Source organism: Arvicola amphibius, chromosome 7 (assembly GCF_903992535.2).
Source record: "Arvicola amphibius chromosome 7, mArvAmp1.2, whole genome shotgun sequence".
Lineage (NCBI taxonomy): Eukaryota > Metazoa > Chordata > Mammalia > Rodentia > Cricetidae > Arvicola > Arvicola amphibius.
In genome coordinates this window covers 44,816,181-44,840,842 of record NC_052053.1, presented here as the reverse complement: position 1 = coordinate 44,840,842, position 24,662 = coordinate 44,816,181, and the positions used below count along the sequence as shown (strand labels likewise).

Here is a 24,662-nt window from a genome sequence, read left to right as displayed (position 1 = left end):
GCATGGGCTGTTCTTCCAGGGGTCCTGAGATCAATTCCCAGCAACCACATGGTAGCTCATAACCATCTAATGAGATCTGGTGCCCTTGTCTGGGATCCAAGCATACATATATGCAGGTAGAACATTGTATATATAATAAATAAATCTTTAAAAAATAGGAAAAAATAAAATGCCCTGCCCACAGCAACACAGGCCTAGCTCCCCAGTGAGAAGGTGGGGAGGCCCAGGCGCCTGGCGTACCTCTGTAGAAGGTCCCTGGGGCAGGCTGGCTCCAATACTGTAACAGCACTCCCTGTCCTGGCTGCACACGATGCTGCCTCACCACCAGTGTGTTGGTTTTGGTGCTGAAAGTCATGCCAGACATCTTCCAGCATATCTTTCTCCATGTGAACCTACCCCAAAGCAGCAACAGCTCCCCTAGAAAGGGCAGGAGAGTGAGAAACCAGCACCCCACTCAAGTCAGCAACAGTGGCTCAGGGCTGAGTTCAAATAACCACTCTCTCTCTTACTGGCTAATGTGACTACGTAGGGGCCATGTCACCAAAGCTCGCATCCCCCCAGTTTCCTGTCTTATAAAGGGACATCCCCTCGCGCCAGTCATGAGACAGCCTTAAAAATGCCAAACAGGGACATCCTGCCAAAAAACAGGATATACTGGAATTGTGCCACAGGCCCCCAAGCCCAGCAGTTGCCCGCCTGCCTCTGGATGTACCTGCACTACACTTGAGGGTGCTCTCGAGGATTTGGATGGTCACCACTTCACCTAGAGGCCGCCCAATGGCCACCACACAGTCTACCTGCCCTTGACCTCGCATGTCAATTGTTCCCGTGGGTTCCAGGTACTGCCTTCCACAGGCACCTACAGAGGGCAAAAGGGAAGTGAGGCGACCAGAGCAGAGCAGGGCTGAAAGCGAGGGCTGGCAAAGGGTGAGAAGGGGGCTGTGAGTCAGAGCATCAGTCACCACGCCGGGCACTAGGCCACTTCTGTGTGCTTCAGGGGAAAGGAGGCACTGTGCTGTGTGGGCTTGGGCTGCACGGATCTGAGCTCTTGACCCTGCAACCTTCAGGTTATTTGAAGGGGATAGAAGTAAAGGTGTGACTTCTGAACTGGAGAGATGGCTTAGTCAGTAAAGTGCTTTCTTGAAAGCATGAGGACCAGAGTCCAACCCCCAGAACATACATTCTAAAGGGCGGGTATGGAGGTGCACTGGGGAGGCAGAGACAGGTGGATCTCTGGGGCTCAGCCAGCCAGCCAGCCTAACCTACTTGGGCAAGCTCCAAGCCAATGAGCGACACCGTCTAAAACAAGACAGACAGCTCCTGAGGAATGACACCCAAGGTTGTCCTCTGGCCTACACACACACACACACACACACACCTGCACCTATGTACACATAAACACAAGCGTACACATTCAAACATGAAAAGCAAAGGTGGCCCCGGGCCCAGTGGCACATGGTCTAGTGCCTGAGCGCTTGCCCAGGCATGCCCAGGTCAAGATGCCAACCTCCCCAACAGGAAGCAGAAAGAAACCTAACCATACTCTTCCAGGTTTTCCTGGATCCCCAGAGGCTGGGAGACTGGAAATAGGGTGTGGCCTTGGGCTTGGGTCTGGGACCACTCCAGAGAAGCAACAGTAACAGCAGCCTGCGTCTGGCTGGGAAGAGTAGCTTCCTTGTGGGCCAGTGAGCTGGGGGTCTCCTGCCCTGCACAGGGTCCAGCCCAGCAGCCCCTCACTGTCACTGGCTTGGGTAGGTGCTGGCAGAAGCTGGCTGGCACAGGCGCTTGGGCCTGGGGTCCAAGGCAGGTATCATGCCGGCGCTGGATGCCATCCCCACAGGAGACGGAGCACTGTCAGGAAAGAGGTGGAAGACCAAGGTGACCCTCTCAGAGAGACCACAGGACAATGTGATGTGATGTCACCCCTTCATACCCCGGTAAATGGCAGGTGTCTCTGCTGTACAGGTGAGGACATCAGAGCTAAAGAGATGCCTTTGTGGGGCCTCACGTGTGTACAAGGCCTGAGATTCTGGTCTCGGGGTCCAGCTATCACTGTCTCGGCCTCTTTGTCCCTCAGAGCCTTAAAGAGGGGTCCAGGGTGGTCTTCTCTACCTATAGCTCATTTGAGCCTAAAGTACATGTTTGTCCTGCCCTCCTGCAGTTCCTTTCTTTATCTGATGTCCAGATTCCTTCCAACCAAGGTTAGGTGGGGAGCAGCCCCCGAGGACTGCAGTTTATCCTGTCTGTTCTCTCTGTGCTGTCTACCACCGTGAGTGAGCTCCTCCCAGGGGGACCAAGCTCCACCTGCCTCGATCTCTCTGGTGATTTTCTGGTGCTTGTCACAAGATGACACTGGTCTCTGGTAGTGAGGCTCCCAGTATCTGCAGATGCCAGGCTTCTCTCAGCCCAGCTGGGGGTCTCTATGCCTTGCTGTGTCCCTGGCTCAGTATGCACCACAGAAGACTCTCTCCTCCTTCCAAGGGTCATAATGAATCAGCACCACAGGCCCCCTCATGCACAAAGACCCCTTGTGGATGCTTTGCTTAGCTCCAGCTAAAACTCCTGGTATCAGACTGCCCTTACCTCTGTCCAGGTGCTGATGTGCCACCGGTAGGCACAGTCAGTAATGAGGCAGGGGACTCTGGCCTGGGGCCGCACCAGAGCCTTACAGAAAGCTTCATCCACCTCACTCTCATGGCCTTGGTTAAGCTGCATGCAAGCCACCATTCGTGTGGCAGTGCCAAGGCCGCAGCTGGCTGAGCATGGGCCAAGGGACAGGATTTTCCATCTGCAGGAAGAGAAGACTCCAATGACAGCTGGGCCTTTGTGAAGGCTAGGTCACTTGTGGGAGACTCTTGAAGAACCCCCAACTCCTTCAACAATAGTCTGCACACATTCCCTGGCCACTGAAATGCCTAGCTGGCCATAGGTTTCCACTGACCTCATGAACTACAATGTTGACCATGTGGTTGGTTGGCCCAGTACTGCTCTGGGACCCTGAGACCCAGGACAATGGTATGAGCCACACCAAAACCCCACCTCAGGGGCATGTGGCCTACCCCTTGCCACCAGTGGCATCTAACCCTGCATGGCCCTTTGTCCTTGGGGGCCTGTCCTACGCACTGCATATGGGCATGACTAGCTTCTGCCCACTAGGAGCCAATAGCAAATGTCCCTAGTTGTGACCATTAAACTGAAGTTGTCCATGTGCTCTTTGAGGCAGAATCATGCCTGGCAGAGAAACGAGGGCCCTAGAAAGAAGAGAGACCACAGACAGATGGGTGCTCATTACAGAGGCCACACAACATCCCAGTGGTAACCAGAGCTCGTGTGTGCACGCTATTCCCATTTAAAAGACAAACAAAGAAAGAAAGATTTAGCTGGGTGCGGTGGCACATGCCTACAATCCCAGCACTTGGGAGGTGAAGGCCTGAGGTTCAAGAACACAAGATTATCTTCAGTTACATAGATAATTTGAGGCTAGCCTGGCCTACATAAGACACTGTCTTATAAACAACAACAACAAAACCAAACCAAAGATCATTTGTAAATATAACATGCAAGAAAAATAAAGGCACACAGACTGTTTAGCAAAAACAAAGGACGAGATACATGTGCTTTGGGTGTCAGGTAATTTCTAAGCTATAAAATATTAAATCATTACACATACCTGATTAAGAAAAAACCTGACAGGCTGTGGTGGTAGCTCTTTTATTTCTGCAGGGAATGGCATCCTTGCCTTCCCATACACAGAGCCTGCAGGCCCTCCCACAGCTGTGCCTGTAGAACTGACAACCCACCAGCCATTGTACTTAAACCTCAGCTCCCACATCCAGCTTGGTCTACCAAGCAGCCCTGTTTTCTGCAGTGTCTCTGAGCTATTACTGTGCCTTGCAATCTCCAGGAGTCCTGCCTGGAGTCTGTGCACTGGGCAAACCCCTCCCACACTACACCCCACCTTCACCTGGGAGGACAGGGCTCCGGGCTGCAGGTCTCATGGGGCTCGGGACGAAGCAACCCCTGGCACTGGGTATCAGGCAGGATCTCTTCGTCGTTATCCTCTCCATGAGCCTGGGCACAGTACAGGATTCTCCGTGCGAGCCCTCCCCCACAGCTCACACTACAGGCTGCCAGCTTATAACGCCACCTGGGAAGAATTGAAGTTAGCGGAACCCAAAGGGCCACATACCTTGCCCTCATTTCTCCAGTGGGAAGAAATAGGTTGGAAAGGGCATGGAGAGCTTTTGCTCCACCAGGAGGCTCAGGACAGTGGACAGAGTGTTCAAACCAACCCACTTCACAGAAGGGGAAGCATAGGGCAAACAGAGGTTGGATCCAAAAGGCAGGAAGGGAAAAGTCGGGATACCATAAGGAACCTGCAAAGGTGGCTGTCTGTAATGGAATCCTAGCACTGGCCTCACCCTGGAACCTGCCATCAGCCCTGCCAACTTTCCTAGCCACCACGGTTGGCTCTGTTGCCCCAAACACTGCTCATCACACTGTCTCGTTCATTGTCCATCACCCCCGGTATCAGTTCCAGGAGGGCCAGGACATCTTTCTCCTTTGTCATTGCTGTGCCCTCTGGCTGCAGATAGCACCTGAGCATAGCAGGCGTTCAGTAAAGAACGTGCAATGAATCAATGTTCTATCAACATATGTGCTTGAATGGGCCAGGACACACAAGCCTTGGGAAGCTCAGGCAGAAGGGTCATAAGTTAAAGGCCTACCTGGGCTACATAATGAAGTTAGTGCGTAGCTTAGTGACACCCTATCTTGATATAAAAGTAAAAGGGGAGCTGGGAATATAGCTCAGTGATAGAGTGCTTGTTTAGATGGATAAAACCCCAGTATTTAAAAAAAAAAAGTGGCCATGAGTGGTGGCATACACCTTTGAGGCAAAGGTAAGTAGATCTCTGTGAGTCCTAGGCCAGCCTGGTCTACATAGCAAATTCTAGGCCAGCCAGGGCCACATAGTGAGATCCTGTCTCATAAAAATTAAATAAATAGATGTTTTTTAAAAATGTGCCTGCATCATTACTATCCCAGGCCCCACAAATGTGCATCATCTGGGATGATAGCAGAGCTGAATGTAGATCCAGGACTGCCTCTCTCCCAGGCAAAGTTCTCAGGGATAGGTTAGGTTAGGACAGGGCTCAGGGTTGCAGTCCTTGAAGGGGGATGGCCTAGGTACTGGCCAGCACTTTGAGTGAGGTAGAGATACAGGGCGGCCATGGTCCAGCTGCATACAATGAACAGCCACTGGCACCCGTCCCCCTCCACAGGTCACTGGGCATGGTGCCAAGACTTGTGCCTCCCACCTGAAGGAGAATGCCAAGGCTTCATAGGAGACCAAGCCCGGGGTCAGACTTCTCTCCCTGCGCTCCATCCCCAACTCACCGAGCAGGACACGGGCCAGCCTGGCAGACCTCCCGCCGACTCGAAGGCTTGCTGGCCAAGTCACATAGCTCTTCCTGGACAGGCATCTTGAGGACAGAATCCATGCACAGGAAATGCAGCTCCGTCAGACCTACCCAGGAGGAGCAGGGATACTGTTGACCCAGTAGGCCAGCTTGGCGAGGACCGCAGCATTTGTTCCCTGGTCAGCTCCAAAGCCAAGGTCCATCTGAGACTTACCAGCTGTGTGCACTTGGACAACTGACTTAACCTCTCTGATCCTCTGGTTTCCATATAACGGTATCTACCTAGCAGAATCATTTATAGAGATTGCATAATAAAGGGAGATGCCTGCTGCCCGGAGCTGCTGTTGTTATTGCGAAGCATGTTAGACATTGCTGTCACATTCTCTTGGCCTCTACCCATGCTCATGCAAGCAATCCTACTTAAATGTGATGGCCACAAATAAACAAACAAAAAGATATAAAAGTAGGAGGGGGACTTGCTGTGGAAAAAATAACATATATACACATGTGTATTGTGAAAAAGTGGAAGAATAAGAATAAATAAAGCCAGGCAGTGGTGGAACACACCTTTAATCTCAGCACTTGCAAGGCAGAGGCAGGTAGAGCTCTGTGAGTCTGAGGCTAGTCTGGTCTACAGAGCTAGTTCCAGGACAGCCAAGGTTACACAGGGAAATCCTGTCTGGAAAAAAAAAAAAGGAGAAAGGAAGGAAGGAAGGAAGGAAGGAAGGAAGGAAGGAAGGAAGGAAGGAAGGAAGGAAGGAAGGAAGGACTGAAGGAAGGAAGGAAGGAAGGACGGACGGACGGATGGACGGACGGACGGAAGGAAGGAAGGAAAAGAAACCGAAAAACCAAACAAACAAAAAAACAAAAAGGAAGAAGAATTTTTTTTAAAGAGTATCTCTTGAGGGCCAGGGTAGAGTGCTTGCCTGTCATGCACAAAGTCCTGGATTCAAAACACAAAAACTGTATATGTAGACAGGAGAGAAGAGGGGTCTGTGGTTAAGAGCTCATTATGCACTTTCAGAGGACCCACGTTCAATTCTCAGAACCCAAGTCAGGCAACTCATAGCAGCCTGTAACTCCAGCCCCAGGGGTTCTGATGTCCTCTTCCAGCCTCTGCTGTACCTGCATTCATGGGCACAAACCCTGCATGCACACACACACACACACACACACACACACACACACACACACAAGTAGACATCTAATAAATAAGAACTATACATGTTGGCACAAGTCTACAATCCCAACACTCAAGGAATGGAGACAGGAAGGAATTCCAGGTCATCCTTGGCTACATAGTTAGACAGCAGCCTGAACTACCTGAGATCCTGCTGTGTCCATCAAAAAAGTGCTGTTAGGGTTGGTTTTCTCCATCCATCCCTTAGGAATCTCTTTCTGGTCAATTCTAAACAGATGTGTTTGGGTAAACAAGTGGTTAGGGTTGTTTCAGGACATTGTGTGTTTCCTCACACCCTTCTCAGCCCCATAGAATGGCTATTGAAAATTCAGAAAACAGCAAATATTAATAAGATGTGGAGAAACTGGAACCCTGTTTATCCCTGATAGGGATGTAAAATTCCATTCCAAAAACAAAAAAAAAAAATCCACTCTGAAAAGCAGTGCAGAGGTGCCTGTAAAACTTAAGCATGGCTTGGAACATGACTTTGCAATCCCTCTTCCTGTGCTCACCAGAAGAACCAAGAACCAGGCTGTGGGACATAGGCGCATGTCCAGAGCAGTGGTGCCACCAAAAGCCCAAAAGCGGGAGGGAGGCTGCTAGGTGTCCGTCCACGCACAGGTGACAGAAACGGCACAGCCCAGCTCTACAGTGGAACACTCTTTTGGGGCCAAGAAGGAATTCTGACACCATTACAGCGTGTCTGAACCTAGGTAACAGAAGCCAGTCACAGAATGGCGCACTCCACATAGCTGAGGTCGGTGAGAGTCAAATCCACAGAGAATGAAACTAAAATGGGGGAGATCAGGGGCTGGAAGGTGGTGGATGTTGGTGTTTAATGAAGACAGGGTCTAGTTTGGAAGGGTGGAATGTTCTGGAGAAGGATGGTGATGGTGGCTTCATAACACAGTGGATATGATAAATGCCACTGAATGAAACATTTAAAACGTTACTGGTTGGGGCTTGTAAGATGGTTCATGGTGAAGAGCGCTTACTGCTCTTGCAGTGGACATGGGCTTGGTCCTGGCACCCCCACCCGGCAGCTTAGAGTCATCTGTAACTCCAGTTCGAGGGGATCTGATGCTTCTTTTGACCTTCATGGATGCATGTACATGATGCACAGACATATACACAGGAACATAAACACAAATATTTTTACATAGCTAAGGGGTATGTGGGCATTTTCCACAGCAGGAAAGACAGAACACTTTTTTTCTTGTGGGATACTTGATCACACGATGAACCCTGAGATTGTGCTAATTAAAATTAGCCTTGGGTCAAGAGGTAGAGTCAGCAACTAGTTGACAGGAAGTAGCCATAGAGAGTAGGAGGGAGCCAGAAAAGCAGACAGAGAAATGCACAGGAAGTAGTAGGGAGTTTGGCAGCCTTTCTGGTTTGGGACAGTGGAAGAGAAGCTCTCTTTTCTGGAACATTGGCTAAGAAGGAAGGTCAGCTGGTTTAACTCCTCAGCCTCTCTGAGTGAACAGGTTTCCACCCTAGCATCTGAATCCTGAGTCTTTATTGGTAAAGTTGTAAGACTGAGGTTTAGTTTTAGAACAACACCTTTTTTTTTTAATGTACCTTTAAACAGCTTTCAACTTTGGTGGTCGGTTTGCGCACAGCTCTGTAGGACTTAAGGGCACACTCTTGGGTGCAAGTCTTTCTAGGATTTATCTTTCTCTTTCAGTCAGGCATAAAACACATTTAGTGGACTTACTGAGTACCACAGTCACATAGTTTGTCTTTCTTGGTAGCCCCTCCTTTAGCACTGATCTGGGCAGAAGGTGAGTAGATAAGAAGTGAGAGAGGTTTCGTGAATGCCCCAGTCTCACCTCGCCCACAAGAGGTGGAACACAGCCCCATCACAGGAGTCCACACAGGCACTGCCTGAGCTCCTGGCTTGTCACTGCCCGCAGCGGATGGAGCCTCCTCTCCCAGAGACACTGTGTCCAGCTAAAGAAAGCAATGAGCAGGTGAGTCTGGCATTCTCACCTCTGCCTCTGGGCTCCCAGCTCCCCAGCTCCTCTCCATTTTGGGAGGCAAGAGGGAATATTCCAAACACACGAGGGATCCCCCACTTCTGTTCTCTAGAGAGGCTTATGTCATGCCCCTGGTAAAGCCCTCACCGTGTGCCTCACTTTGGTCTATGCAGGCTCCTTATTGTTCCAAGTGTTCTCTGTAGGGTGGGGCTGGAAACTAATAAGGATCAGGAGTGGATTTGTAAGCATGCTTGGCTCGGCAGTCCCTAGCCCATAAGAATCCAGGGCCTTTCAGCCTGAGAGCAACATCATCAGCCTGAAGGCTGATGGGCAAAAGATGGAAGAATTACTCTCATAGCAACTGGATGAACTCTTTGCTTGCTTGCTAGGTGGCACAGGCCTGTGATCCCTACAACTCAGGAGGCCTGGGCAGGAGGACTGGAAGCTCAGTGGCTGTGTGGGCTATAGAGAGTTCAAGGCCAACTTGAACAATTTAGTGAGACACTGTCTCAAAATTTAAAATAGATGAAGAAAAGGACCAGGGATATAGCTCAGTGGTAGAGTGTTTGCCTTGCACGCTGAAGGCCCTGGGTTTGGTTCAAAATGATCCCCTCTCAGATGCTTCTAGCGGGCTCTATTTTTTCTCAGCCTGGCTTGCCCCTTTCAGAGGCACTCTAGGTGTGTCTGTTCTGAGAAGGACAGAGTCCTCGCTCAGGCCTGCAGGAAGATGACAACCTATATTCTCCCAGCTAAGAAAGGACCCAGGAATCCTGGCCACCCTCCTTCCCCATCCACTCACCTGACCCCAACCTGGAGAACATGTAGCCCTGAAACAGGGCTCCAGCGTAGGTGCAGTCTCATCTGTGAGACAGGGACCTGCAGTGGCTGCGTCCTGCAGGTCACCCACTCTGGGCACGCATGTCACGTTTCTTGAGGCCAGATCTTCACAGGTGGGCATGCAAGGATCGGGGCCTGATACCTCCGGTCTGAAGATGACATGTGGCTGTCGTCAGTCTATGCCCCTGCCGCCTAGCGGGAGAAACAGCCTAACTCCTGAGGCTGGACTGGGGTATCTAGGATTCCAGTACATAGACCCCATTAAAAAGCAAAGCTCAGCGGCTTTCTCTGAAGCACTGGTTCGTCACACCTCAGGTTTTCCTCAACAAGAACTCTGTGTGTTGGGACGGTGAGATGGCTCAGCGGGCAAAGGCATCTGCCTCTACCCCAACAGTCAGATCCCAGGGTCCCACAGGTGGAAGGATAAAACTGACTGCTGTAAGTCATCCTCTGAGCTCCACTCTTAGCCCTGGCTCACTCACAGGTGTGTGTGTGTGCGCGCGTGTGTGTGCGTGTGTGTGTGCGTGTGTGTTTGCGTGCGTGCATGTGTGTGCATGTGTGTGTGTGTGTGTGTGTGTGTGCGCGCGCACACAGTTGTAATTTAAAGATTAGAGAAAGAACTTAATGCATGCCAACCACACACTCCACCTGCGGCTCAGGGGTGGGAAGGCAGAGCCCTACTCAGCTGCCTGGCAGAAGCAAGGGTAGCCCCTCCCAACCCAGCACCACCACACTCCATGCCCAGTTGTAGAGGACGCGAAACAAACAAGTGTCATGTGCATTCACAGTACCAGTTGCGGCGTGACAAATGGTTCACTTTATGTCACCCGTGATGGCTGCCTAGAGCACCATGATGTCAAGAACGCTGAGGCTGGATCGCACCTTTGCAGGTGTGGTGGCTTGAATAGGAATGCCCCTCCCCACTTGTGTGTTTGAATGCTCGGCCCAAAGGGAGTGGCACTATTAGGAGGAAGTGTGTCACTGTGGGGGTGGGCTCCTATTTTCAAGCTACACCCATGTCACAGTTCACTTCCTGTTGCCTGTGGATGAAGATGCAGAACTCTCAGCTTCTTCTCCTGTACTATGTCTGCCTGCATGCTGCCATGCTTCCCGCCATGATGATAATAAACTAAACTTCTGAAACTGTAAGTCGAGCCCAGTTAAATATTTTCCTTTATAAGAGTTGTCGTGGTCACGGTGTCTCTTCACAGCAAGAAACCCTAAGAGAGCAGGAAAGAGCGGGACTGCAGTGTTGGCCATGTGTGAGATAAGAGGAAGAAGCCAGGGCCATGGTGGGCCACCAAGGATACAGGGCTCTCCCACTGGGCAGATAGATAGGGGACTCACGCTAGCCATCCAGCCAGTGATGACTGACCATATGAGCTTTCCATTCCCAGTGTCATGCCATTATCACAGCCCTCATCCCCACATCACCCAGGTGTTAGAAATTCAAAGATGGAGATAAGCAGCCCAGCATCTCTTGAACAGTGAGCACCCCAGTGTTTACATAGACCAGGCCCCACCATCTGTCACCAGGATGGAGCCGATGAGAGCCCTCAGGCAGAGAGGACCCTCTACAAGGGCTGGTCTTGGTGCAGGGACAAACCCTGCCAAGGAGCCCTGCGGCACCACCACCCCCAGAATGCTTACCTGGTAGGACAGGGCTGGGAGTTGCAACTTTCAACCTCTGGGGCTGGCTTCTGGGCTACCGCTTTGCACTGGGCTGGTGGCAGTGTCCTTAAGAAACCATCTTGAGCCTCCACACAGTGCACTAGCCGCTCCCGAATACCCCCGCCACAGGACACGCTACATGGGCTGAAGTCTCCAGGTGTCCAACTAAGGAAGAAAGGGACAGAACATCAGGCCTGTGGCCAGATCCCCCAATTGGCTCAGGGGCATCAGATGGAAGACAAGCAGGTCTGTCTTGCTGATCCCGATGGGACACTTCCTCTGGTCTGGTCCAGGCCCTGTGTTTCCAAGCTGCTGTTCCAAGACCAGCCTTGGAGACCGCCCCTAACATACTTCTGAACCTGAGGCAAGGAATTTATAGTGATGGCTGGGGGCCTTCCTGGTCCCACACCCTGTGAGATGGCCTTGTTCTATCACTGGTCTGTTACCAGGTGGCAGAAGCCAGTGTGTGCTGGCCCTCCCACCGTTCTTCCTGGTAGGGTGGTCACCACCATCTTGCAATGAGAACCTGAGCTCAGAGAAGCCTCAGGACATCCAGACAAGGTGGCAGCAGATGTGACCACACACCAAACTGTGTCTGTGACTGTGCGTACTCAAGTTTTGGTGTCCTCACTCACAGAATGGGGACACTGACAGAGCCTGGTCCACAGAGCTGAAGCTAAAGTTGTAAATCAACCCAGAGAAGGTTCCCAGTCTACCCAGGCCACAGGAGTCACCACAGGCCAGGTGTCTGACCAGCTTATTACTTACTATGGAGGGCAGGGGGCAGGGACACAGGGCTCTTGCCATGCAGGTGGCTGTGGGCTCCCTTGGCACAGGGAGCTATTCACCCCCTTGTTTTGAGCTTGATCTTGGCAGCTGTAGGTCACCCAGCGCAGCCCTGGAAGGGCAGAGCAAAGACTCAACCACCTCCACATGAGGCCCAGCAGAGCTATAGGCAAGCCTTGCCCCAGGCCTCACCTGCTCCACAGCTCACTGAGCATGCTCCACGCACAGCAGTCCACACCCAAGTGGCCGGCTGTTTCGGTTGAAAGTAGGTAAAGGTGATGTCTGGGTGTGTGAGATCCCCATAGTCCCCTCTGTATCGTCTGTACACCTACACCAGGACAGGTGAGAGCTCAGACTCTGAACAGGCACACCCTGGGGTGTCTGCCACATCCCCCTGTCCTGAAGCATTCGATCACTTCATTTCCTCGGGTTCCATGTTCCCAGACTCCAGGAGGCAGATGGGACTTGAGTGCCAGGTAACTCTGAGTAATGCGGAACAGAACAAGGATGTACCAAGAAGACGGTACGTTTGGGGTGGGGGTAGTATGGGAGTATTGATGAGGTTGGGGGCAGTCTACAGCTAAGACGATCGGGAGTAGTGTCAGGGCAGGGAGTGGTCCAGCAGAAGGGGTCCAGGTCAGGATGGAAGGTGAACGCTCAGGCCATTTTAGCTTTGGTCCACTCTTACACGCCTTTAGCAGAGCACACAGGGGAGACACACATGAATGAGGGACTTCTTGCACATCCCTATATGAAAGCTTTCAGGGCCTCATGTGCTTCTGACCCCAAAGAAAAAGCAAGAGCCACCCTCCATCCCAAGAAGGGCCCCATATGCCAGCTGGTACAGGGACTCCTTGGCCCATGGCCAGACCTTCAGCTCCACCGTGCTTTCCTGGTTGGAGGGCAGTCCCTGATTCCAGCATGAAGTCTACCCTCTCTTTCACTCTCAGGCCTCTGAGGCCTCTGCGTGCCCTGGACACTGGCACGTTTGATACTGATTTGCGATACACTAATCCTGTTGAGTGGCTCCTGCTGCATTTCACCTTACCCAGCCCGACTTGGAATAGGTCTCCAAATAACTACTGCAAGGATTAATGAGTGAGTGAGTCACAGACAAATAAGCAGATATTCAGAGTCACCACTGGAGACCTGCTGACTCCCCACCCCACACCCCGCAGCCAGGCTAATCTGACCTGGATCTCCACATCGTCCCGGACAGGTCCCCGGATGTGAATCTCCTCTAAGTGGGGCAGCCGGTCCTCAGTGAGGGTCACTCTGTACTCCACACGGCAGTCCTCCAGAAGGGAAGGGTATATGATGCTAGGTGAGATGCTGGTCTTCCCTGCCACGATGTAGTGCCCCTGGGTCCTCACCGCTTTGAGAACAGGGCCATCAGTACTGTGGAGTCGTCACCATCCCCCCTCATAGACCAGCAGTCTATTTGGTGGGATGGGGCCACTCCTGAAAGGACAGGGTTAAAGATGGCAGCAAGACAAGGGGCAGGAGGATTTCTGCCAACAGGGTCTAATCCCCAAATCATGACCATAGCTCCTACCAAGGTTCTAAACCTGACCCCAAGGAATGGTCCTTCTGGTGTCTCATTCAGATGGCATCTTCATGAACTAAACCCCTCCTTCAGAATGCACACCTCTGCCACAACAACCCACCCAGGAAGCTTTCCCACAGTGGTGGCTCCAGGCGTTTTTCTGGAAGCTGGTGAGGGCTGTGACCTCTGCCTCCACTGAGTATGCTCACATAAGGCTTCAGGCTTTAGGACCCAGGGCCAAGATACCCTCCATGGGGTCTAAGCTAGCCTCTGAGACACTCGGGACAGGGTCTTCAAAAAGGAGTCCTCTGAAAAAAGGCCAGATTCCTGGCATGGTCATCGTCTGGGAATATGTCATATGTTCCTGGGACCTGGAGCCGTCCAGCCTGGTCCCCTCCACGCTTAGCTTCCATATTCCTTTTCAAACAGTTTTAACCTGCATCCTTCCCCCACCTGCCAGATAGGCTTAGCTGTGAGTGCAGCCTCTCGATGGGGTCTGGGTAGTTGGGGATCCCTCCCACCTTGCAGCAGTGTCAGGAGCAAGGCATCTCAGAGACTAAGGACACGGTAGCTTAGGGCAGGGAAGGGTCCTTCAGTCGTCTCACCCAAGTGCGTGAAGAGAGGCCTGCGGTTCACGATGCGTACGCTGGTCATGTTGGGAGTAACTGTCAGGAACGTGACATATTCTAGGAAGAAGCAGAGCAAGAGGGCTGCTTGGGCTTCATGGTCACCTACACCACTGTCAAAGAAGACAAACCTAGATGGACAGAGACATGAACAGTGTTGCAGGACTGGTTTCAGTGGCAATGAATCCCCATCATGGTAAGTCTCAACACCAGGCTGCAGGACCACCTGCAAAGACATTGGCAAGGCCAGGAGCATAGACCAGACCCAAGGTTCTTGGCTGCAGGCACAGTCGGAGAGGCAGGGCCCAAATTCTCTGCTGATCTTGCAACTCAGTGCTGGCAAACGACATAGATGATTGATAGATAGATAGATAGATAGATAGATAGATAGATAGATAGATAGATAGGTAGATAGATAGATAGATAGATAGATAGATAGATAGATAGATAGATGGATGGATATAGAGATAGATATATTTGATATATATCAAAGTCAAGCAAATTACATCCCTGTTGTCCAGGGTACTCTCCCTGCTGGGATACCTGAGTGGGAAGGAAGAAGTGACCTGACAATTATTCAGGGTGCTACTTGTTCCCTCTTTTTCCCCCTCTCATCACAGCCACAGTGAGGGAGTTACTGGGGTGTTACAATCCTGGTTGCCGGGGCAATGTTGCTGGAGTTTGAGTCTGCCATGAGAAGACACCAGAGAAGGAAGAATGAATTGAGACCCATGGAAGGTTTCAACTGAGCCAGCATGTGGGTGCTGTGGCCTGAATAGCCCAGGTTAACACTTTGGATGCTGGAGCCCTGTAGACTGCGGGGAAACTCGCCCTCCACACAGGGCAGGCCTACCTCTGGCTCTCCCAGCCGTGAAAGAGCCATTCTGGGAACTGCACGTGCTGTTGTCTCCTCCGCATACCTGGCACGCATCCCAAACCTTCTGGGAGTCCATCCTGCCATCACAGCCAAAGGTCTGTGCAAAGGGTGGGGGTTGGGAGGCCTGTGTTATTAGGGTGCTCTTTTCTTTGGTACCACAGCTCTGCTGGCTGTGATACTCTGGATTGACATAACTCTCTGTGGCTTCCCTACAGAGCAACTGCACCTAGCAGGCCCCCATGATGACTTGTTTAAGGTCACAGTTTGGCCTATAATATAGGCTGACTCCAAGTTCCATCCTGTTCCCAACAATACTCCCCAGCGACACAGGGCAGCTCTATTGAGCTAGCCCCATATATCACCTCCCCCTTTCCCTAGAGCCTTATTTTTTTATTTTTTATTTTATTCATTTTACACACCAACCATAGTTCCCCCTCCCTCCCCTCCTCCTGCTCTCTACAACCCCTCAATTCACTGCCCCAGAACCTTCTACCAGGACAGGAAAGCCTTGAGTTCACAAGGACACTGGGTTGTCCATATACCTACCCTGCAGCTGCCCAACACACACAGACTCAGGGTCCCATCTTCCCGAGGACCACTTGGCACACAACGGGTCCCATCTAGGAAATTGTCTCCACGGCTCACAATGAAGTTCTCTCCAACAGCCCAGCACATGTGTCTGCACAGAGTGTCCCCTGGGAGGGCAGAGAGACAAGGGTCTGGTGCTCAAAGGTGCACAAGGAGGTCAGTGAGCTAGGTAGGAAGCTCCCCTGGGACCTGCTGTCGCAGCTCAGCCAGACAGGGTCAAGTGAGCTGTCCTCCTAGAAGCCTCAGCTAACTGTACGCATGTGTGGCCAGGACCACGGTTCACCTCCAAGGCCATATTATATTCTGGTCTCATAACCCTGACTCCTGGATTATGAGCCAAGGATCACACTAGCATTTCCCCTGACTTATCTCCCGGAATCCCTCTAGGGTGCCCAGAAGAGGACATGTCTAAGATAGGACTTCACTGCTTACTATCTGAGGAGGCAGACCAAGCCAGAGCGCAATACATGGCCCGTGGAATGCCAGAGCATGAGTCAAGTCCTGCCCAGCCAGCACTAGGGTGATGGAGACTGGGATGGTTCATGCTGATTTCAACTGAACAGGATTTACAGTCACCACCTAGGAGACAAGCCTCTAGAGATGCCATAAGAGATGATCTGGATTAGGTTAGCTTCTGGTCCCATTGTGAGGGACTCTCTTGATTAGATTAATTGAGGGAACACCCATCCTAAAAGTAAGTGGGCAGCGTCATTTTATGGACTGAGGTCCTGATCTACTGAATAAGGAGAAAGCATGCTGAATACAGATTCTCTCTCTCTCTCTCTCTCTCTCTCTCTCTCTCTCTCTCTCTCTCTCTCTCTCTCTCTCTCTCTCTCTGTGTGTGTGTGTGTGTGTGTGTGTGTCTGTCTGTCTGTCTTTCTGTCTCTTTCTGTCTTTCTCTCTTGGTCCCTCTTTTTCTCTGTGTGTCTGTCTGTGTGTATCTGTCACTGTCTCTCTTATGTGTGTGTCTGCCTATCTGTCTGTCTGTCTGTCTGTCTGTCTGTCTGTATCTGTCTGTCAGCCTGCCTGTCTCTCTCTCTCTTCTTCCTGGTTTCAGATGCAATATGGCCAGCTGCCTCAATCTCCTGCTGCTAGTTTCCCTGACACGATGACTGTACCCTGGAACCATGAGTCAGAATAAACCCTTCCTTCTGGAAGTTGCTTTCGTTGGAGTATTTTATCTTCCATCTCAGCAGTAGGACAAATAACTAAGACACTGGCCAACCCCAAGAGCTCTGTCTGGCAGAGGGCTCCAGGGCCTAGCTCCCTCAGGCCCCACAGCCCACCTTGACTGTACCGCACAGCGGCGTCCCAGTGGTAGAAGGAGGCACTGCCTTGGGGAAGGTAGAGTGGCAGGCTGTCAGTCTGGGCACACTGCTCGGACATGAACTCCAGCTGAGTCTTCTCACAAGCCTGGCCAGAGGAGGCAGAGGACAGGTACAGGCAGGGTCCTTGCCAGTGGGAGACAGCATGCACCCTGCGTGCAGGGTCAAGAGATGGGGATAACTCAGCCAGCCCCGAGCTGTGCCTTATCTCAGCTCAGTAGTCTGTGGGTGACCAGATCTGCCTCTTTTTGCCCATGGGAAAACTCCAGATAATCTGTAAAGGACACAGCAGCAGCAGGAAGAAAAACAGGAAGTAATGTGGCATTTGGGGCCTCTGGCTCCAAGTCCTGAACCTGAGGAAATGTGGTTGAGCTGTATATTCTGTCACAGGTGCATGTGGGGCAGGAAATGAGGAACTGCGACCCAGAAATGCCACTCTGCCTCACTGTGCTGGGAAGAAAGGATTGGAGTTGACCATCTTCCTCCTCTCAAGGTCTGAGGAGGCCTTGGGCATTTAGCAGAAGGCAAGGAGCAGGATAGGGGTGTGTCACCATACTTCGAATGCTCTAGCAGCCAGCAGCCCTCTGAAGCAGAGAATACATTCTAACTCAACGGGACAAAAAATCATTCTACCACCACATAACAGCTAGGACAACTGGACTGAAAACCCACGTGCAGAAGAGGACATGAAGACATTGGAACCCTCACACACTGTTGGTAAAAATAGAAAAATGGCCCCCGTGTGAAGAAAAACAGTTTGTTAACTTAAAGCTAGGTGTGGTGGCGCACGCCTTTAATCTCAGCACTTGGGATGCAGAAGCAGGTGGGTCTCTGTTAGTTCAAGTCCATCCTCATCTATAGAGAGTTCCAGAACAGCCAGGCTAGATAGATCCAGTTTAAAAAAAATGGGGAGGGGGTCTGGAGAGATGACTCAGCAGTTAGACACACTTGGCTGCTCTGTAGAGGACTCAAGTTCGGTTGCCAGTCATGTCAGGTGATTTACCTGTAACTCTGGGTGATCCCACACCCTATTATGGCCTTCAAAGGTAAATATACAATGTGAGTGAGTACACACACACAGTCATGCACACATGCAGAAACACACTTGAAAAAGATAAACATGACTTTTTAGAAAGAGAAAAAAGTCTAAGTTAAGCATAGGATTTCTATACAAGCAGCAATCCCATTTTTAGGCATTGTTGTGGTTTTCTATGACAATGCTCAGGGCTCCCACGAGGCAGGACCAAGAGGTGTGGCCTTGAGAGGTGATGAGGGCTCAAGAACTCTGCCTGAATAATTAGGACTGGACTCTTACCAAAGGGCTGGAGGCTCTGTTGTAGGACTTATGTTACTTTTGTCCCCTCTACCATGTGAGGACCACGTATTCCTAGCCTCTGGAGAACAGGGCGCCAGGGACCATCTGGGAATCGGACACCAAGTGTAGCACCTTATCTTGGACTTCCAGAATCATAAGAAATTAATTTCTGTTGTCGATAAATTACTCTGCCCGTGGTGCTTTGTCACAGAAAACTAAAGTCAACTCATTGACAGCAGCTGGGTTCACTGTAGTCAAAAAGTACAAATGACCCAAACAATAGAAATGATGACAGAAAAACAGAAGCACTCTGGTGATATCATGGACTGTTCTTCAGCCCCTAAAAGGAAAGGAAGTATTGACTCCTGGTACAACACTGAAAAATGTCATACTGTGTCAAAGGAGCTGGCTCTTGCACGACGGTGTGTACATGAGGTGTTCAGAATAAGTAGATGCAGGAGAGAGAACGCAGCTTGGAGCTGCTAGGGTGGGGAGGGGAGACTGCTCACTGGTGTGGGCTATTCCTCGGGGATGAAGTTTGGAACAGCACTCCCAGGGAGCTCAGTGCCTCTGCGCTGTGAACTTTGAAATGGTTAACTAAACAAGAAGCATTTCACATCAGTGTCTGAATGAAGTTCTCGTGGATGTTATCTCAAAGGTGAAAAGATACTCTGGGAGGGAAGCAATCACATGGGGGCTTTGCTACCCACTCCACGGATTAGCAAAGAGAGGCATGAGCCCACAGGTCAGCCATTCTGATTGTGATGGCTAACTCCTATATGCCTCCCAGCTAGGAGACCAGCCTACCTGTGTGTTGCACATCGTAGCCTGGAGGTCCTCACCCACACATGGACGTCCCCCAAAGGCAGGCCTGGAAATGCCCACAAAACAAAAGGGGGAAGGTGACCACGGCTGCAACTAGAGAATGGGGTGCAACCGCCCTCCCTGCGGGGAAGCCCTCTGTAGGTACCTGGGATTGTTGCACCACCGTCTCCTGGTGACCACACCTCCTCCACAGGATCGGGAGCAAGGACTATAGGGCCCCCAGCTAGACCAGTGTCCATGTACTGCTGCCACAGGGGTTAGCTCGGCTAGGGAGCGGCAGCGAGTCTTGGAGCACCACTGCAAAGCAGGGCAGCTCTGTCTCCCTCTCCCACAGGGACACAACACACGTAGGATGTGGTTAGCACGCACAGGACCATTAACACCCAAGGGACCCTCCAGAACACAAAGTTTCCCATCACACATAGAGACTTCCAACACAGGAACAATGTTCCTCATTAGAATCCTAACACACACAGGGATCTCACTGACAGGAAGAACCCCAACAGTACATAAGGGCCACACGCAGAATCTCCCAGTAGACATAGAGACCTCCTGAAGCATACAGATACCTCATCCACAGGTGCCCTCCACAGAGGGACCTCCCACATTGGGCACAATCACACCTCATTCTATTTTGGAAAACAACAGACAGCCAACAGAGGAAAGTACCCGGTGAAAAGGGGAAATTAACTCCAAAGAGATGGTTCAGGCAGTGAAGGCAAGGGCAGTCTAAGTGGGGATGCTTGGACCTTGCTGTCACTCAACAAATTCATCTCTGTATGAGAGAGGGCTGGAGGATGGGATGGAGTGAGAGCTCAATGAGACCCTACTCAGGGAAAGCATGGGGACTGCAGAGCGGAGGCTCTGGGTGTTCTCTCCCACTCTCCCCTCTCCCCACAGACACAGTCTCTCTCCCTCTCTCTCTCTCTCTCTCTCTCTCTCTCTCTCTCTTTCTCTCTCTCTCTCCTTTCTCTCTCTCTCCTTCTCTCTCTCTCCCTCTCTCCCTTCCCCCTCTCTCTCCTTCCCTCCCTCCCTCCCTCTCTTCCCCCTTTTCTCCCCCCATCTCTCTCTCCAGCCTTCACACTGCTCTAACCTTCTCCACACCGCATTCTGTCCCATCCAGGAGAGGAACAAGGAGCCGGCTGCAGCTGCTGTGGTCCAGCGGGTCTGTGTGGCAGGACAGAGCCTGGCATACATCCTAAGAGAGGTGGACAGGTGGTCCACTGAGAGGTTGTCCACTTAGTGCCCCTTCCAGACCAGTCAATGCCCTGCTCTCTGATGAGTGGCCTGGGAGAACAAAGCACAGGGGACGGACTTGTCCATCAGAAGCAGGGACAGACCATGCCAGGGCCCATCATCACACTCTAGGGGTCATGAAAATGCCTTAATATTTAAAATCAGAAGAGAAAAATAAGCTTCTAAATAAAAAATAAGCATTCTGGAGCTGAAGAAGTGGATCAGCGGTTAAGAACATTGACTGTTCTTCCAGAGGGCCCTGTTTTAATTCTCAGCACCTACATGGAAGCTCACAGCTGTCTGTAACTCCAGTTTCAGAGGCTCTGACACCCTCCGACAGACATACACACATACAAAACACCAATGGACATAAAATAAAAATAAATCATTTAAAAAGAAAATAAAAAAACAAGCATCCTAACATGGATTATAAACATGATAATTCAGAGTTTTTTTGCATTTTACAAAAATACTTAAAAAATATTTTTAAAATACAACATCTGTATCCCAGGCTAGCCTTGAATTCCCTATCTAGCCAAGGATGGCCTTGACTTCTGATTCTTCTGCCTCTACCTCCAGAGTTCTGGGATTACAGGTATGTGCCACCACAGCCAGTTTGTGTGGCCCAAGACCAAATTTGGGGTTTTGGATATACCAGAAGAGCAAGCACTTTACCTACTAAATTGCATCCTCAGCCCCTAAACACAATTCTTAATGCTTTTGTGGAGTGAGGGAGGAAAGGAAGCAGGAAAGGGCTCCCTATGGGCAAAGGGGGAAGGTCCTACACCTCCCAGGCAGGAAGTCTGAATTGGGGGGCCCTGGCCTTTTCTTTTGCCATCTCTTGTGAGCCACATTCCTACTCTGTGGGGAGCCTGGAGGCCTCCGCCTTCTGGAAGCCCCTATGCTGAGCCCAAAGGTTAGATGCCTTTGTGCCAGGAAACACTACATAATCTGTAAGTCAAAGTCAAACAAAACTGTGGGGACTTCAGTTAAAAAATATTTAATACTTCCAAGAGGAGGGGGGAGATGGGTAAAAGTGATCAGAACGCAAACCTAATCCTGAGCTTAATCCCCAGAACCAAGGATGGAAAAAGAGAGTCCACCCTGCAGAGTTCTCCATTTTCATGCGTGTGCACTCGTTTCTTATTTCACGATACACCGAACACAAGCATTAGACAAGATCGGGTACGTAACTGCTGGTTGTAAGCTGTGCAAGTTAAACCAAGTGAGCCCTGGTGTGGTCCTCGGCTGTGCCTGGCACCCAGCAGGGGGCGTCATTGTACCAGGGGCCAGTGAGTAGGGTGTAGTGAGACTGGGTGTTAGTGAAGGGTGGGACTTACCAGACCCTCCCTGGAGAAGGTGCAGGCGACAGCCCCAGAGCCAAAAGCCACGCGGCACTGATCATCCGCACTGTAGTAGAGGCCGGGCTGTGCCACCAGCTGGTGCCGTGAAGGTCCTGACTGCATCCCAGGCGGGTCCCGGAAGCAGTGCAGTCGCCCTGTGCTGTGACAGATCAGGCAGGGCTCAAGACCTGGGTGGACACCAGTGGGATCAGGGCGAAAGAGTAGATGTGGGGCTGGGGCCTGTTAGCTGGGTAGACACACAACAGAGATGGATATAGAATGGAGCACGCAGAGGGCTGAAAAAGGATGGGGAAGGTCAGAGACCAACGAACAGGAAATGGCCTGGCATGAAAGGGCGGAAGTAGGGGGTAGGGGAGGTAGAGAACAAGGGGGCAATTGAGGGATGGGGCTGGGGTGGGATGGAATAGAGGAGTGAGTTCAGGGAAGTGGAAAAGAATGACGGAGGAGGGATGTGAAGGGATGGAGGAACCGACCGGGGAACAGAGTGGGCTCTGGGACAGGAAGCAATGGTAGCAGAGTGGGCTGGGGTAAAGGTTGCTGTGCAGGATGAGAGTGACAGCCAGCACTGTCTAGATGGAGGCTGTACCTGAGCAGGTGCCGCAGCTGCCTTTGGCTACAGGTGGACCACTCAAGGGCCCCTCCAGCAGGCATTGCACCATCAGACGCCATCACATGACCACTGGCCTCACAGGTGCTGCCAGTGCCTGAAATACCATCGTGATCCAGGCCGAAGCTGTGGGGCGAAGAAACTCCGAGAGAAGCCAGCTGGGGCTGGCTGGGGTTGGGCCAGGGCCACCTTTGTGTTCCCTGGACCTGGACTCTGCTACTAGCTAAGTCAGCCCAACAGAAGGCATCCTGGAGGCCCTGCCTCAGTTTCCCATCTATATGAGGAGGGGAGAAGAGCTGGTAAAGCAAGGTGGCTCTTTCCTCCTTTGGCTAATAAATAGCAAAATGCTTTGACCGTAGACTAACTGACCTAATCCACGGATACAAGTCTGGGGTGTACAGATGGGAACTGGGAACCGGGAAGAGGTCTGGGAGCCAGCAGGTTGCCCTCTGGTGGCTGATGGCCTGGGTGTGTTCAACTTTGGGAAAACTATCCACACTGCAACTGTCTTGTGGTTGAGAAGCCCAGGAGCTGCTGCTGTTTTCCTTTCTGTTCCTAGGTAGTGGATTATTTTCAGGCAAGGCCTGAATATCCCCGCACTTCAAGCACAGCAGACCCTAGGAGCCTAAGAGGCTGGGGGTGGGGCAGTGCAGGAGCTGCTGGGGTCAGGTCCTCTGAGAGATCTGGAGAGCATGGCTTCCACCCCCAGGGGCCCACACCACTTCAGAGGGAAGGTGGGCTGTCAGGAGGCAAACTTTCTTTTTTTTTCACTCTGTAAATTTCCATATCATTTGACATTTTTACAACAATTGGACTTTATTTGCCTAACTTTAAAAAAATCCTAAAAATCAATAAAGAAAGAAACAGGTTACTCTAGATAAAATGATAATACACAGGAATAAAGACTTGCCCACAAGAATACACAATACATGCAGCAGCAAGGGCTCAGAAACACCCTAGCTGTCCAACCAGAGGAGATTAAGTTGTGGTATATACAAAACAAAATGGAACAAAATATGAGACCTGTGAGCTGAGAAATATTTGGGACATAGACCTACATTGAAAGGCAAGAGTTATGTGGTCTGGTAACACATACCTGTAATCCTACCCAGCTTTTGACAGATGGCTAAGGAACCATGTGAGGCCCTGTCTTAAAAGTCACAATAGAATCAAATTAACAATGTATGCCACAAGCCTGGTGTGTGCGCATTAATGAACAAAACTGAATATAACTCCGAAGAGACATTTGTGTAAGTGGCATGTGGTAGTTTAAATGAGAAAACCCCATACCCCCGCCATATATTATCATGTTTATTGATGCACTGTTTGGAAGGATTAGGAGGTATGGACTTCTAAGAGAAGCTATGTCCTTGGAAGACATGTGGGTCTGGAGTTGGACTTTGAGGTTCCAAAGTCCATGCCAGGCCCAGTGTCTCCCTCTCTCTGCTTGCCTGCCTGTGAATCAAGATATAAAGTTATAGCTATTGCTGCAGCACCATGCCTGTCTGTGTGTTGCCACGTTCCCTGCATGGACCAATGACCATGGACTAACCCTCTGAAACTGTAAGCAAGACCCCAGTTAAATGCTTTCTTTTATAAGTGTTCCCATGGTCACGATGTCTCTTCACAGCATTAGAACAGTAACTAAGACATGGAAGGACTTAGGATAATCTTCAGTTTTTTTCTTTATTGGAATTTCCTACAAGACTTATTTTCTGACTGGTTCAGCAGGTGAAGGCACTAGCTAGCTGTACAAGTGTAATGACCTGAGTTCAGAACCTGCGTAAAAGTGAGAACCAATTACACACACACACACACAGAAACACACAGAAACACATACATACACACATACACATACACACATACATATACACACACATGTACACATACACACACTTTTTTTAAATTTTAAAAATTAAATTATTTTCTAACTGCTGTTTGTTTATTCAGGTTTTTTTTTCAAGACAGGATTTCTCTGTGCTGCAGCTCTGGCTGTCCTGGAACTCACTCTGTAGACCAGACTGGCCCTAAACTCACAGAGATCCTCCTGCCTCTGCCTCCTGAGTGTTGGGATTAAAGGTGTGCGCCACCACTGCCTAGCTGTTTGTTCATCTGGAAAAGAAGAGTTTATGTTAATCACTCAGTAATCAGGAAACCTCAGCTTTTCCCTGCCAAGACACTTGGGTTCAGGGTATAAGCTTCTGACAGACTCTGCAAAGGTTCTGGCTGCCTAGGCCACAGCCCTCCACATTGGGACTTACACCAGCTGTCTGACCAGTCTGCGGTTAGCTGGTGAGGCCACATACCTGTGCCCAATCTCATGAGCAATGGTGATCCCTAGGTCGAAGCCAGTGTCCTCAGTGATGAGGCAGCTCCAGGAAGAGGAGCAGGCACCTCCCAGCTGGGTGACCCCCCGAACCTGCTTGTTACCATCAGGCAACTCCAGGTCAAACCTTGATAAGAGAAAAAGAAGCATATGG

General features: G+C 50.8%; 1 protein-coding gene across 6 annotated transcripts in view; it reads right to left on the bottom strand.

Annotated features, from left to right (window-relative positions):
* The window catches only part of Adamts13 (ADAM metallopeptidase with thrombospondin type 1 motif 13), a 33,599-nt gene that overhangs the window by 2,758 nt on the left and 6,179 nt on the right, over positions 1–24,662 (bottom strand). The window contains exons 6-27 of one of the 6 annotated variants that reach the window (XM_038336071.1): positions 24,489–24,635; positions 22,162–22,308; positions 21,552–21,714; positions 20,069–20,173; positions 19,121–19,272; positions 18,958–19,021; positions 16,797–16,923; positions 15,469–15,617; positions 14,899–15,019; positions 14,025–14,105; positions 13,067–13,248; positions 12,066–12,201; positions 11,856–11,985; positions 11,067–11,252; positions 9,379–9,565; positions 8,433–8,553; positions 5,398–5,527; positions 5,149–5,318; positions 2,584–2,822; positions 1,539–1,851; positions 713–859; positions 241–417 (exon numbers count right to left, since the gene is read on the bottom strand). In XM_038336071.1, coding sequence (XP_038191999.1) covers positions 241–417; positions 713–859; positions 1,539–1,851; positions 2,584–2,822; positions 5,149–5,318; positions 5,398–5,527; positions 8,433–8,553; positions 9,379–9,565; positions 11,067–11,252; positions 11,856–11,985; positions 12,066–12,201; positions 13,067–13,248; positions 14,025–14,105; positions 14,899–15,019; positions 15,469–15,617; positions 16,797–16,923; positions 18,958–19,021; positions 19,121–19,272; positions 20,069–20,173; positions 21,552–21,714; positions 22,162–22,308; positions 24,489–24,635 — 3,374 coding nt within the window. Of the gene's footprint in view, positions 1–240; positions 418–712; positions 860–1,538; positions 1,852–2,583; positions 2,823–3,964; positions 4,148–5,148; positions 5,319–5,397; positions 5,528–8,432; positions 8,554–9,378; positions 9,566–11,066; positions 11,253–11,855; positions 11,986–12,065; positions 12,202–13,066; positions 13,249–14,024; positions 14,106–14,898; positions 15,020–15,468; positions 15,618–16,796; positions 16,924–18,957; positions 19,022–19,120; positions 19,304–20,068; positions 20,263–21,551; positions 21,715–22,161; positions 24,030–24,488; positions 24,636–24,662 lie in introns of those variants that run through there. The other 5 variants (XM_038336067.1, XM_038336069.2, XR_005286159.1 and 2 more) reach the window with 5 other exon arrangements.